Raw genomic sequence first — 14,940 nt, 5'->3', positions numbered from 1 at the left:
AGCCACATATTTCTTGGAATTATCCAAGAATGGGGCTCACTGCTATCTCATCTATATGGGACCGAAAAGAAAGAATCTGTGGTAATTCTACCTGAGAAAACAGGGAAAGGGGGTGACAAGGCTTTATGTAAAAGTTACAATTTCATGTGTTAATAAATAATTGTGTCCGTAAGTACAAAGCACTATACTAGGTAACAAACAAAACATATACTTGCTATAAACTCTGGGAATAAGTCTATAATATTTAAAAGAGTAGAAAATTTAACAAATTAATGTTGTCAGGAAATGTTTTGGCATAAAAAGAACAAATCCTATTATTAAACATTATCAAATATTCATACAAAGTGTAAACATACATGGAAGGATTTATAGCCACAGGCTATAACTTAAAATACCTCTACGAACTCCAAGATCTGTTCAGCAGAGTGATGTCCTTCATATTCATGAATGTTGGACTGGTTGAATACCACTGTTGTTGGATAAGCCTGAATGTTATACTGTTAGGAATGAGAACACAAATTAAACAAAGATTTTATACACTTTACCCAACTGTTTCAAATTCATAACCAGCTCTCCTTTATTTAAGTAACAACAACAAGATTTTAAAAACTTATTGCTAAACTGCTGGTGACTGAAAAATTTTAGCCTGGCCAGATTTAGCAAAGGAAATAGATTTATTGTTGTACTCCTGAGTATCTGATCCTTATTTATAGTTACTCCATTAGCCATAAAATCCACAGGCACTGAAACACTGAGAAGTGAGGATGGGTAATTACTAGCTTGGTCCTCCTTCTGCTCTCCTGAACCAAGGTGGATGCGGATGTAAAGAGCAGACTAATCTCTAGCTTGAGTGTTTTTTTCTTAAATACCATAATAAACACTCCAATTTGTTTAGAAGTAGAAGAAAAATCAAGGAAATAAAAATAGCAAGAATATGGGCTTCCCTGGTGGTGCAGTGATCGAGAATCTGCCTGCTAAGGCAGGGGACACGGGTTCCAGCCCTGGTCTGGGAAGATCCCACATGCCGCGGAGCAACTAGGACCGTGAGCCACAACTACTGAGCCTGCACGTCTGGAGCCTGTGCTCCGCAACAAGAGAGGCCACGATAGTGAGAGGCCCGCGCACAGTGATGAAGAGTGGCCCCCACTTGCTGCAACTAGAGAAAGCCCTCGCACAGAAATGAAGACCCAACACAGCCAAAAAAAAAAAAAAAAAAAAAGCAAGAATAAGGAAATAAATTAATAATTCATGTGTATAGAACCATATTTTAGGCTAAAGAATTATGAATCCTGCCCTAAAAATGAGGTCACTTTTTTATTCTTTGCTCAAGTCAGCTTTTATGGTAAAAAATACTATAATTTCCTCCTCAGAATTAGTATGAACACTAATCCAGAAAGCACTTCTCTAAAGTTTTTCTTCTTATTTTTTAAAAAGTTATAAAGAGATCCCTATCTGTGGATTTGCTGTAGCTGAACTTTGCATCCTCAAAGTTGAAAAGCACTCATTAGCAAACTGGAATCTTTGACTAGGATTCAAAAATAATTTTAGAAAAAACAATGGAAACATTTATCAAACTTTCGTAAATGAGCACAAATAGCCCATTAGATGAACAAAACAATAATTTTATCTAACATTTGACAAGTCCTTATTATGTGCTGAGCACCTTTTTAGCACTGACACATGGAGTTTCTCATCTGTTCCTCACATCAATTCTATTCAGAAGCTAAAATTACTAAGTCAACTTTATAGATGAGGAAACTGAGGTACTGAGAGGCTAAGTGACTTGGTCAAGTTAACCAATTAGTGAGTAGTGAATCCTGACCTCTATTCCAGGTGAATTTGATGCAATAGTTTTAAATCTTTAAACTTTGCTTAATTATCTATAGGATATTTAAAAGTTGAGATTAAAAGTAGAAAAACTACAGGAATTCAAATTAATTAGTTTATCACAATTTTTTATCTTTGCTTAGCACCTTTTTAAAGTCTCATACAAGGCATTCAAAACCAAAGAAAGGCCTTATTTATTTCATTTTTTAAACTTATTTTAATGAAATTTCAAACATAATGAAAAGAGAGAATAATCTAACAAACACTCACGTATATCTCTGCTACATTTAAGGATGATTAACTTTTCTGCCATTCTGGCAGACTGTTGAAAGTTCTTTCTTCATCCCATTTCCTTTCCTCCCTGACACTAGGAAAGAGCATGTATCCAATCCATTGATGTTTTACACTTTGGCTACATGCATATGTATCCCTAAGCAGTATATTGTAATGTTTCAGCACTTATAAATAAACTTTCTATAATTTCATCATACTCTATACTATTCTGCAACCTGCTTTTTTCATTATATTCTTGAGATTTACCCATGCCGGTAAAGACAGATCTAGTTTTAAGTCCTCTATGGTTATTCCACTCTGTGACTGGATAATTTATTTATTCATGTACTTGCTATTGTCAGCTAAATTTTAAAAAAATTTGATGGATAGGGAGGGTGTATGACTATTGCTATAATTTGTACTTTCTTGATGACTAGCGAAGTCGAACATTTTCCATATTTATTGAATTTCCTCCTTTACAAAATGTCTGTACACTTTCTCATTTTTCTTCTACTTAAAAAAAATTGATTTGTAGTCTTTAAATATTCTGGACAGTAAGGTTTTGTCAGTTATATGTGCTGCAAATATTTCCTCAGTCTGTTGTTTGCTTTGACTTTATAATGTCTCTTTCTTTGGCAATGGTTTTAACATTTAACGTAGCCAAATTCATTCCCATTCATAATTTTTATCCTTAGTGTATGTGTGCCTACACAGGCATGCATGTCTGTGTGGAATGAAATTATTCCTCACACAGATGCATAAAGATTTCACCCTACATTTACTTCTATTATGTTTTTAAAACACATTCTTTTTTTAAAAAAATTGAGGTATAGTTGATTTACAATATTGTTTTAGTTTCAATTGTACAGCAAAATGATTCAGTTTTATATATATATATTTCAGATTATTTTCCACTAGAGCTTATTACAAGATATTGAATATAATTCCCTGTGCTATATAGTAAGTCTTTGTTGCTTATCTGTTTTATGTATAGTAAGTAGTGTGTATCTGTTAATCCCATACCCCTATCTGTCCCCCTCGCAAGCTTTGGTAACGGTAAGTTTCTGTGAGCCTGTTTCTGTTTTGTGTATATACATTCGTATTTTTTTAGATTCCACACGTAGGTGATTTCACATAATATTTGGCTTTCTCTGTCTGACTGACTTCACTATAGTACTCTCTAGGTCCATCCATGTTGCTGAAAATGGCAATATTTCATTCTTTTTAATGGCTGAGTAATATTTCATTATACACACACATCTTCTTAAGCCAACTGTCTGTTGATGGGCACTTGGGTTGTTTCCATGTCTTGGCTATTGTAAATAGTGCTGCTGTGAACACCAGGGTGCACATATCTCCTCAAATTAGTTTTTGCTTTTTCCGGATATATATCCAGGAGTGGGATTGCTGGATCATATGGCAGCTCTATTTTCACTTTTTTAAGGAAACTTCATACTGTTTTCCATAGTGGCTGCACCAATTTATATCCTCACCAACAGTGTACGAGGGTTTCCTTTTCTCCACACCCTCTCCAGCATTTATTATTGTTTGTAGACTTTTTGATGACAGCCATTTTGACTGGTATGAGGTGATACCTCATTATGGTTTTAATTTGCATTTCTCTAATAATTAGTGAGTTGAGCATCTTTTCATATGCCTGTTGGCCATCTGTATATCTTCATCATAATAATTACTGAAAATCATCAGATACCCAGTGTTCAAGTTTCCCCAATTATCTCTATTTTTTTTTTTCTGGAGTTAGTTTATTTGAACTGCATCCAAACAAGGCCTAGACACTGCATTTGAATGATATGTCTTGTAAGTCTTTTTCATCTCTTTTTTCCTTCTTTCAATGTATATATCCAATAAACTGGTGTTTGTCCTGTAAAGTTCTCTACATGCTGGGACTTGAAGATTGTATGTACCTGGTGTCACTTGACATGTTCCTCTGTCATTGGATTTCCTATACACTGATATCTGGAGGCTTGATTTGATTTAGGTTTTTTTTTTCCCCAAGGATATTTTATAATTTCTAGTTCTTCCTAAACTGAAGAGTATTTATTAACCTAAGATAATATTTTGTATGTAAACAAAAGTTAAGAAGCTCATTTAATTTCTATTAACTACACTTAAAAGACAAAGAATAAAAACTATATACCACCAAAAGGTAATATTAAGTTAAAAAAAATCTTAAATAATTGAAAATCGAATAATCATGTATTTTATCAAGTCAACTAAATATTTTTCTGAGTTTCATAAATAAGACCCTGTCTACATTGAACCACATATTATCTATTTACATTTAGTCCAATCATAATTTTATATCATTTTGTTGAAGTTATTTCTTTAAATAATTTGTTACTACTCTAAATGTTAGATGTACATTTGAAAGTTATTTTATTGCTTTAACATTAGGCTGCCAAAACATTTTACAAAAACATTAATTAGAATAAATTTTTTGTACTTTGCCTTACCATGTTACAGAGTCCCTCGTGAACTGTACAATCTAATGTACCAAACTTAAGCTGACCGTAAAGATGCTTTGATGCTTTTCGTAACTCTGGCAATAAAGCTCGACATGGTGGACACCACTATGAAAGAAAAAATATTCATAAGCACTGAGCCAAATGAAACAAAAAAACACACACCATTTTTACAAGCAAATGCTAAGTAAGACAAACCATACTTAGTTACAAATCTTATGCATTTATATTCTCAGTCCTTGGAGGGGAGGGGCAAGTATATCAGCCTTTCTTAGAAGTAATATGTGACAGAGGCCAAACTGAGTAACATGATTCTAATATTCATGGTTCAAGGCTACCCAGAAAATTTTTTTGGCTGTGACAAGAGAAAATGACAATATCGAAATCTGACAGATAAACATAACTTACAGGGGCAAAAAAATCAACTAGCCATGGTTCTTTGTCATTGGCAGGAAAATTCTGAGGTCCCAGTGTGGTAACATGAGAATTAACACTTTCTTTGGCAAAGGCAAGTATATCATAAAGAATCTTCTTTCCTTTGAAACAGAGAAAGAGAAAAATTAAAATCTACATTGTCTTTTTATCCATAGAAACATTTCAAAGCTTTTGTACTTGAAATATTAAAGAGAAGATAAACTTACTAACAAATTGATTTTGTTGAGGTTTTAGTGTTCTGTATACTATATACACATAGGTTTGCTCTGCCAGGAGAAACCTTTCCTTTACTCTGTTTCTTAGAGGATCAGATAAAATGTCAAGATCTCTTTGAAAAGTTCCTTCATCCTCAGAGGCAGAATAATTTCCTTGCAGTGTTGAGTTCTTTTTGCTTACCTGAACTACTGTTATAGCCTCTTAAATCTGTTTCTTCAACCTAGACTTCTCTTATGAATTCAAAACCTGTATTACCAACTGCCCAGTGGAAATATTTACCTGGATGTCATATAAACATTTTAAACAAAATATATCCAAATTGAAGTTGAGCTATTTTCCCCTAAACTTGCTCCTTTTCTCACCTTCCCTACCTTGGCAATGGCATAATCATCCACTAGGTGCCTAAATAAGATTTCCCAGAGTTATTCTTGCCTTCTTTCTTTGCCCTTGTATCATAGCTCCATCTCTTACCATCTCCAACCCCAATTTAGGCTACTGCCTAAATTTAGTCTGACCTACTGAAATAACCAAGCTGGTCTTTCTGTTCTGCCTTCCTTAACTAATTCATTTTCTACATTGCTACCACAGGCAAGTTAAAAAAAAACATTCATCTGATCATGTTGTCCCCTTGCTTAAAGACCACTGCCTAAAGAATATACTCCTTGGCTTGGCAAATAATAGCTTTCTTAGGACCAGCACATAGTCCATTTTCCCATGTGCCCTCTGATTTATTCACTCGATAGTCAATATGAAGTCAAGCACATATTATGTGTCAGGTCCTGTTTTAAATGCCATAGTGCATGCAAAATTAAAAAAGATACAGACCTTCTCCTTAAGGAGTTCACAGGCCAGTAGAAGAGAGAGAGAGAGATTTTCATAAATATTTAAATAGAGTGATAAATGACACCACATTCTCCTGCTTTTTTCTCACTCTTTAGCTGCTGCTGCTTGAATTGCTTCATGAATTCTATCTTTGACAGTCCCTTAAAAGTGACCCATAGAGCCCTGATTTTGTCTCTCTATGCACTTTTGACAAGCTCATACTCACCCAAGGCTTCAATTACCATTGATATGATGATCATTTGTATCTACAGTTTTAGCCCAAACTCTTCTCCTAAGGACCAGGCCTATATTCAACTGTGAACTGGGGGTGTCTACTCCGTGGCACCTCCTCCCCCAGTGTTCTCTTCCTCACAGAATGGTGCAATCAGTCACTCACAGCTGCCAATTCACCAAGTCAGAAGCTTGGGTTTCCTTTTCTTATTCCCCTACATCTAAACACAATCACTGGGGCTTCCCTGGTGGCACAGTGGTTGAGAATCCGCCTCCCAATGCAGGGGACACAGGTTCGATCCCTGGTCCAGGAAGATCCCACATGCTGCGGAGCAACTAAGCCCGTGCGCCACAACTACTGAGCCTGCGCTCTGGAGCCCGCGAGCCACAACTACTGAAGCCTGCACGCCCTAGAGCCGGTGCTCCACAACAAGAGAAGCCACTGTAATGAGAAGCCCGCGCACTGCAATGAAGAGTAGTCCCCGCTCACTGCAACTAGAGAAAGCCCGTGCATAGCAACGAAGACCCAATGCAGCCAAAAAAGACACACACACACACACACAAAAAACAAAAAATCCCCCCAAAAACCCCCACAATCATCAAGTTATACTGATTTTGTATTCTTGGTATTTAAAAACTCTGTCCACTTCTTTTCATCCACATTACCACTATTTAGATAAGGTAGCCATCTCCTCTTACATAAATGACTGCATCAGACTTCTACCTGCTCTCCCTTCATCCAATTTTTGTTTCTATCCATTCTAGGCAGCCAGTCGCCTTTCTAAAATGTAGAACTAGTTAAATCATATCTCTGCTTAAATCCACGAATCCCTCTGCTTTGCCTCCAGGATAGAGTCCAAATTACTTTACCTGACAGAGGAAACACAGAATTTGGACCCCTGGTGCCCTCTCAAGCCTCAAGTCTCATTCCTTTCCACACTCAACATTCCAGTTATCCTGAAATTCTTGCTTTCTAAGAATGAATGAGGTACCCTTTTATTTCAGAGTCCATGAATACATTTGATGGTTCCTGGGCTTGGAATGTGTTTAACACCTCTTTATTTGTATAACCACTACTTCTACTTTAGATCTCAATGAAGAGCTTGCTTTCTCTAACCTCAGAAAATTATTCCATCTATATGTTCTGCCTAAGTGCAACCCATACTTATCTCTTATGGTAGTCAGTCTCCAAGATAGCCCCCAATGATCCCTACCTCAGGTACTCATACCATTGCTGTACCAGCGTTGGTGTATGTGACCAATAGGATATGGTGGATGTGACGGTTTATATTATCTGAGATCAGATTATCACTGCTTCTGTGTGTGAGTGTGTGTGTGTCTCTCTCTCTCTCTGATAATTCATTCTGAGAGAAGTAAGTAGCTGTACAGAGAGTCCCACCTGGTAAGGAACTGAGGCCTCCTGACTATGCCATGAGTCAGCTTAGAACCAAATCTGCCAGCCTCAGTCTAACCTTCAGATGACTGTAGTCCTTACCCACCCTGACTGCAACCTCATGAGAAAACCTGAGCCAGACCACTCAGCTAAGCTGTTCTCAGATTCCTGAACACCAGAAACTGTGTGAGTTAATAAATGTTTGTTGTTTTAAGCTGCTAAGTTTTGGGGTAATTTATTACTCAGACATAGATAATACTCCTCACTTCAGACATTTTAAAAGTTGCCCATCTACTTGTCTGTTTTCTCTACTAGTTCATAATGTTCATAATAAACACCTATTTAAATCCAATACTCAATACCTATTTAAATCCAAAGAAATAATACAAGTTATGCTATAAAGTTAGTGACAACATACGAAAGGAAGTACTTGGGTATTCACGGTATATTACAGGGAGAAAATGCTTTATGCAAAGTTTTGAAGGGTGACTTGGAGTTTGCTAAATATTTTGAGGGGCAAGAAGAAATGACTACAATGCAGGAGGAAGAAAAAAATCTTGTGTAAAGGCACAGGAGTGAAAGAACATATTTTCAGTGATCCACAAGTAGCGGAGCTAAGATTATTGGGAGGGGTAGAGGTAGGAGATGAGGCAGAGGAAGATGAGGCAGAGGCAGATAGTGAATGTACCCTATTAATTTAACAATTATTTACTGAGCTACTATGCACCAGCATCCTAGGTGCTGGAAGTACAGTGGTGAGCAAGACAGACAAAGTCATTGCTCCTATGCTAAGGAATCTGAAGTTTATTCTAAAAGAGATCAGGAGATTCAAGGCAAAAAAGTGACACGTGAATGTTCTAGGTATTCCAGGGTAATAAATCTGCAAATAAAACAAGTAATTAATTGTAAAGAGAAAATGCTATGAGACAATTATATTGGAGAATATTAAAGAAGATGAAGGAGATAATGGACCTGAAATAAGGCAGCGAGGGGGAATCTATGAGAAATATTTCAGAGGTGAAAAAGAACAGAACTCCATTATTAAAACTTGGGTCATTTCCAGCACTTTCAGGAGGTGGCATAGCTTAGCGTGGCTATAAGCCTACGCTTTGGAGTCAGACACATTTGGATACAAAATCTACCTTGACCAATTACTAGTTGTCATGGGCAAGTTACTTTATCTTTCTGAGCCTCAGTTTTCTCCCTTGCTGGGTTGTTGTGAAGATAAAAATGGATATGCACAATATGCAAATTCTTTTAGAAAAACATCTGATTTATAAAAGATACTGAATAAACAGTAGTTACTGTTAAGTTTATCTTGTCAAGTCTTTGCTCACAGAATTCCTTCAGTCTACAGGGCCTCACTTGTTTTTCTCTTATTTGCTTTGGGAAATTGAGTATTCAAATGTCATTTTAATTCAAAGATCACCTCCTGACCTATACTATGCAAAAGTCTCTTTATTTTATCTTATAATTTATACATAATGACTATTACAATGTTTTTCATATTTTCTTATAACTCTCCCTCCTCTCACCCACCACTAGATGATATTTTAAGCTTCTTGAGAGCAGAGTCCATGTCTTATAATTTTGCATTCCTAACACCTAGAAGAGTGCTTGTCATGTAACAGGCATAGTTATCAATATCTGTTATTTACTGACTGTGTTACAGTCAGTAGTTTATGTCTCTCTTTTGCTACATTTGACCTTTTTCAGGACAGGGACAATGTTGTGTTCCAAACCCTAGGAACTGGAACTGTACTTTCATGATGCAGGGCTAAAGTCCCAAACAAGGTGAAATGCAGAAATATAAATTCAAGAGAGATAACAAAGCAGTTAATGGAGATATCTGGTCATCCAGTGTTTGAAAAATCCAAAACAATGTCTAGAAATTGCCCATAATGATTGAGATGCTACATTTGGCACACTGAAATGGAAACTAGATGTTTCTTATTTTTGTCAACAAGACAAACCCTGAAATTACTTACTAGCCTGACAAGTCATCAGAGCCCTTGCTGAAACAGTGATCAAAATATTGGGGAGAAAAAATGGATTTATTTTAAAGAGTAAAGAAGATAAAACAACTATATTTAATTCAAAATATCTTTCCCCACAAGAAACAAATTTACTAATAAATGAGAGCAAAGTTATTTTTCATAATCATGTCCATATAAAACAAGGTTAAAAAGTAGAATTAAGAATTACTATTTGAAAATCTAGAAATTTTTATCACTTTTTCCCTTCTTACCGTGATGAATTTCAAATTCCTTAGTTCCTTGTCCTTTAAATACTGCTAGACATGGCTGAAAAACATAGAGATTACTACAGATGTCTGGTGCAGAGGAACAGTCAAACTTGCCAACCTAAAGTATAAAGAGAAGGTTTAATCCGTTGAAAATAAAATCTTACCCATTCAGTTAAATATTCATAAGGATACTCCAAAAATTACATTGCTATAACAACACAGCTTCTAAACAGAAGTTAATGGACCATGAAAGTAAGAGACAGAAATCATTAATTTACATTTAACACTGAAACTATATTTAGTTATAAAAAAAAAATGCCTCCTAGAGATTTCAAAAACCTGAGAGGAAATTTCCAAGAAAATATTGAGTTGTTTAGAAACCCACCCTTCTAAAAATGTAGAGAATATTTATATAATCTTGGGGTGGGAGAAAGAGAGAATGTCTTAAGAGAGACCCTACAAGCAGAAATAATAAAGAAAAAGGTTCACATTTTCATACGGTATGGAAAAAAAACCCAGTGGGCAAATGATAAACCAAAAAAAATATTTGTAGCATTTAAGACAAAGGATCTATTAAGAAATAAAAAGATGAACATCCTATCAGGAAAAAGAAAATGGGCCAGAGACATACATGGAAAATAAAGTAGAAAGCAAATAAATGAAAATGAGTATTATTAACAAATCACTTTTGGACTATCAGAACAGTGCTAATTATAAAGAATGATAATACCAGGGCTGGCACTGGTATAGAGAAATGGTCACTTACATGCTGTCAGTAAGAATATAAACTGAAATAAACTTTCTGGAAGACTCTGGTAATGAGGATAAAAAACTTTGAAGAAAATATATAACCTTGGTTCAAAAAATTCCTCATACTGCATTTTTGCAGTATATCTTTTTGATATAAAAATGGAAACAAAGTCACCAGTAAAAGAGGATTTGTCTAACAATAATGATGTAACCATACAGTGAAATACTGCTTGGTCTTTAGGATGATGACCGATACATTTACATATACATACACATATACACATATATATTACACTGGTATGTGGAAAAATTTATATCACTAAATGGAAAATTTTACAAAAGAGAATTTAGTGAATCTAATTTGATTAAAAAGCATACATATAAATTTACATGTGTGTCTATTACAATGGCCATTACAATATGCATATATGTGCACACACATACATATGCCCACACTTAAAAAGCTTGAAAGGTTATTATAACAGTAAATTCTTAGTAGGTTTATTAACAGTGGAGAAAATGTGGATAATTTTTAGGCATTCTACTGTAATTCATTTTTGTGCTTATTTATATATCTTAATTTAAAATAATGAATATGAAATTACTTACATAAAGAAATAAGAATTTAAAAAAGGGAAAGATATCCTATTCTATAGTATGCATTCCAGAAAAACTATCATACGGATTTATCACACAACAACTACCCAAGAGAAATGAAGGTTAACCTTTTTCGGATATCATTTTAACTTTTAATAGAAAAAAGAAAATGCAACAGAAGAACAAAGGCATTTAGGGGTTTCTTAACCTAGAATTTCAAATACACATTTTTATGTTATTTAAAACATTAACTTTATGTACTAAATTAAGAAGAAAGCACATAAGCAGAAGGCTAGGCAGAATACACTTTTCTTACTTGAATATGTTCATTTTTAAGTAGAGTTTTTAGTTTCTTCAACTCAGGATCATTTGAATTTTCATTTTTTCCAAAATGAAAAAATAAGAGCCACCGATGATGAGCCAAACGATCCTTAAAAGTGATTAAAGAAGAAAGTGATAAAGGAAAAGAAACATCAGAGATGGGAAATCCTAAGAGTTCTATCAATAATTTCTATTTCTTTGACTTAATTTTAACTATCCTACCCATTACTTCAAAATATTGTCTAAAATTCAGACCCAGTCATATTCTTATTTTGTAGTTTATTTGGAATAATGCTATATAAATCAATTATATAATATTACACAAAGAAAAGAGTCATTAAATCATAAAATCTTAAAGACGATGACTGTGCCAGGAAAAAGTATCATTTCAACAACACAGAGCCAAAAAGCTGAAAGGTGGGGAAGTCAGATTTCTTCAGGTTTAACAAAAAGTTTGGTAGGGATATAGACTTAGAACACTCTGGGATCAAAAAGTAGAAAAAAATAACTGATTCTACTACAAACTGAATATTTCTAAAGTTGCTTCTTAATTCTCAGTGAACAATACAGATAGTTCTGTAAGTGAGAACAAAGAGTTCCAAATTAGATCCAAAGTTGCTTTGTGATCAAAATCTTGCCTTTTCTGGTGCACCTCCTGCGGCCTACCTTCAGGACTAGTTAGGTTTCCAAAACTACAGATCCACACTGAAGCTGCAACGCCAGCAACCCTGGCATTAGAGTTCAACCTAGAACCAACTGATATATATATAAGTCCTTTGAAACTGCTACTTCTTCTCCAAAATGAATAAAACAAATGCTGATTTTAAAATGTTAAGATCTGAAATGTTACCAACATTTAATACTATTTATTATTAAAAAAAATATTACCTCTAGTGTGTTTGCCGAAAGTAGTTCAAAATCTGGAAGGTTATGCATTATTTCCAAATATATTTCTTTAGCATCCAATGAATTAAGAAACTAGAATAAGAGAATCATATTGTAATCTTTTTAATCAACGTTCACTTATTTTAGTGTCTTAGTTTTTCAGTTTTCAGAGAAAGAACTTTTAAGGGAAAAAATCATAGAAGTTACACAGTTTTTAAGCTAATTATCCTAAATGTTGTCCTTTTCCAAAAAAAAAAAAGACAGTATATCATATTGTGGCAATTATTAAACTGGGTTGTTTCTTTAAAAAATAGTGATGTAAAATATATTTCATTATTAGGTGTTTCATTACCTGGAATTTTCTATTAACTGTGCGGCATATTCTATGATAATCCTCAAAATAACCTGGAGTGACCTCTGGCTCACTGGGAAAAATCTATGGTATGTTCAATTTAATTTTAATGCTAACATGTTTTACAGAATGCCAATGCTTTACGAATTCTTTAAAAATTGTTAAAACACTAGAATATTTGGTGATCTAAGATGCTTCATACCCCAATCAATAATTAATAGGAATTAAGAAAAACTTATTATTGGAAAACTGGAATGGACTTTGTTTATTATAGAGATTTTTAGAAATAATGTGCCAAAACCAAACCACTTAGGAGTTTTACAGAGTAAAATGTATATATATAAGAGATATATTTTAAATTAAATATATTTTAGATCTAGGTCTCTTACTTAAAACAAAACAACTGAAATAGACACATCTCGATTCTAACAAACCTTCTTTATTTCTGTCCATATTTTATCCTCAGCCTATTTTTCTCATAGAACTCTCTTTGCTCTTCTAATTCTCATGGAAGCAGCTGCTATTACAAAGAGTGCAGCAATAGTTACATCAAGAAAATTTATACAGGGGTTGATGAAACAGTTTATTGTATATCTTTAATTATAATAAACTATTTGTTTGAAATTCATATATTACTTGAAAGATCTAAAACTCCATTAAAAACTTGTAGGAACTACCACTGTATTCACAGTTTACTTGTGTTCGACATGAGAATAATCAATAGAAACAATGTCTATAACATAAGAACAGAAAACTCAGATTTTCAGCTTAAAAAAAATCTATAGCATATTCTCAAAAATCTATGAAATAACTTGTTACCAAAGGGCTTAAAAGGCCAAAACAGAGGACTTTCATGTCTCAGTACTATAAGCTCATTCACTTTAGTCACATTCATGAAGATTTTACTAAAAATACTCCCATAGCAGCTTATATAAATATGTAAGTTATAAATCCAGTAGAACCTCCTTATAAACCTGTTTGTTTTAGAGTAAAATTTGGCAGTTACATCTAGAAGGGTACTGTCCAGCCTCTGAATTTCACCTGCCAGACATATTTAGCTGGCATAGTGTTTTACATTTTTTAAAACTTGAATGCTTTTAGGAGGGACAGGGACTTTTAATTTGTCACTCTGTGTTGTCACATTTCTAATATCACTCATTTATATTTCCTAAGATCATATACGAGCTTGCTGTTTTATATCAAAAAGCCCAAAGACCTCACTGAAATATGAGATTGTAGTACTGAAGGCAGGAGCCTATATTAAGTGATGGCCAGGGTACAGGCAATCCTCATGAGCTAATGGCACAGTGTAAATAAACCCAACTTTTCTGGGCATTCTGGCAATATGAATTGAATTTAAAATTGCTGCAGCCATCTCATTCTGAACAGGTAACGGAAGAAGCGCACAAAGGTGAACAAGATAGTCATTACAACACTGCTTACAATCATGAAAAAGTAGTAACAAATATCTATCAAGAGAGGACTGATTAAACTCAGTATGTTACATTTAGTCAATGGATTACTATTCAGGAATTGTTGATGTATTTTTGATTGATGTGTATATTTATAGGAATTATTGTATATACTACTATTCAGGGACACACACACACACAATATAAGGCACATAAGTAGGCACTATATATAGTACTTATGTGCCAGATATTCTTCTAGGCATTTGGGATACATCAATGGAAAATCCAAACTTAAAATTTACTGCAGAAGAAAAATAATGAAAGAGTAAATAAATAAGTAAATTACAGTGTATGTTATAAGGGGATAAGTGCAATGGAGGTGGATTATGGAAAGATTTTAAAGACAGAGCCACAGATTTCCCTGATGAATACGGTATAGGTTATATGGTATGAGAAAAAGAGGGGTCAAGAATGACTCCCAAAGTGTTTGGCCTTAATGATAAAAGATGAAGTTTTCATCAACTGAGATGGGGAAAAACTGGGTACAGCAGACGTATGGGGAAATATGAGGAGTTTAGTTACAGATCTAAGTTCAAGACATCAATTAATATCCCAGGGGAAATACTGCATGGGCTGGAGAATATCCATGTCTGGGCCAAAGACAAAACTGGTGAGTTGTCTGCATGAAGTCATAATTA

General features: G+C 34.3%; 1 protein-coding gene across 3 annotated transcripts in view; it reads right to left on the bottom strand.

Annotated features, from left to right (window-relative positions):
- The window catches only part of DNAJC10 (DnaJ heat shock protein family (Hsp40) member C10), a 57,330-nt gene that overhangs the window by 11,472 nt on the left and 30,918 nt on the right, over window positions 1-14,940 (bottom strand). For 2 of the 3 annotated variants that reach the window (XM_059928277.1, XM_059928278.1), the window contains 6 exons: window positions 12,482-12,571; window positions 11,589-11,702; window positions 9,929-10,043; window positions 4,992-5,119; window positions 4,575-4,691; window positions 396-497 (listed from right to left, as the gene is read on the bottom strand). In XM_059928277.1, the coding sequence (XP_059784260.1) occupies window positions 396-497; window positions 4,575-4,691; window positions 4,992-5,119; window positions 9,929-10,043; window positions 11,589-11,702; window positions 12,482-12,571 (666 nt within the window). The remainder of the gene's footprint in view (window positions 1-395; window positions 498-4,574; window positions 4,692-4,991; window positions 5,120-9,928; window positions 10,044-11,588; window positions 11,703-12,481; window positions 12,572-14,940) is intronic. The other variant, XM_059928279.1, reaches the window with a different exon arrangement.

Source organism: Balaenoptera ricei, chromosome 7, assembly GCF_028023285.1.
Source record: "Balaenoptera ricei isolate mBalRic1 chromosome 7, mBalRic1.hap2, whole genome shotgun sequence".
Taxonomy (NCBI): domain Eukaryota; kingdom Metazoa; phylum Chordata; class Mammalia; order Artiodactyla; family Balaenopteridae; genus Balaenoptera; species Balaenoptera ricei.
The sequence above is the reverse complement of the archived record's forward strand: the minus strand, read 5'-3'. Positions and strand labels throughout refer to the sequence as shown.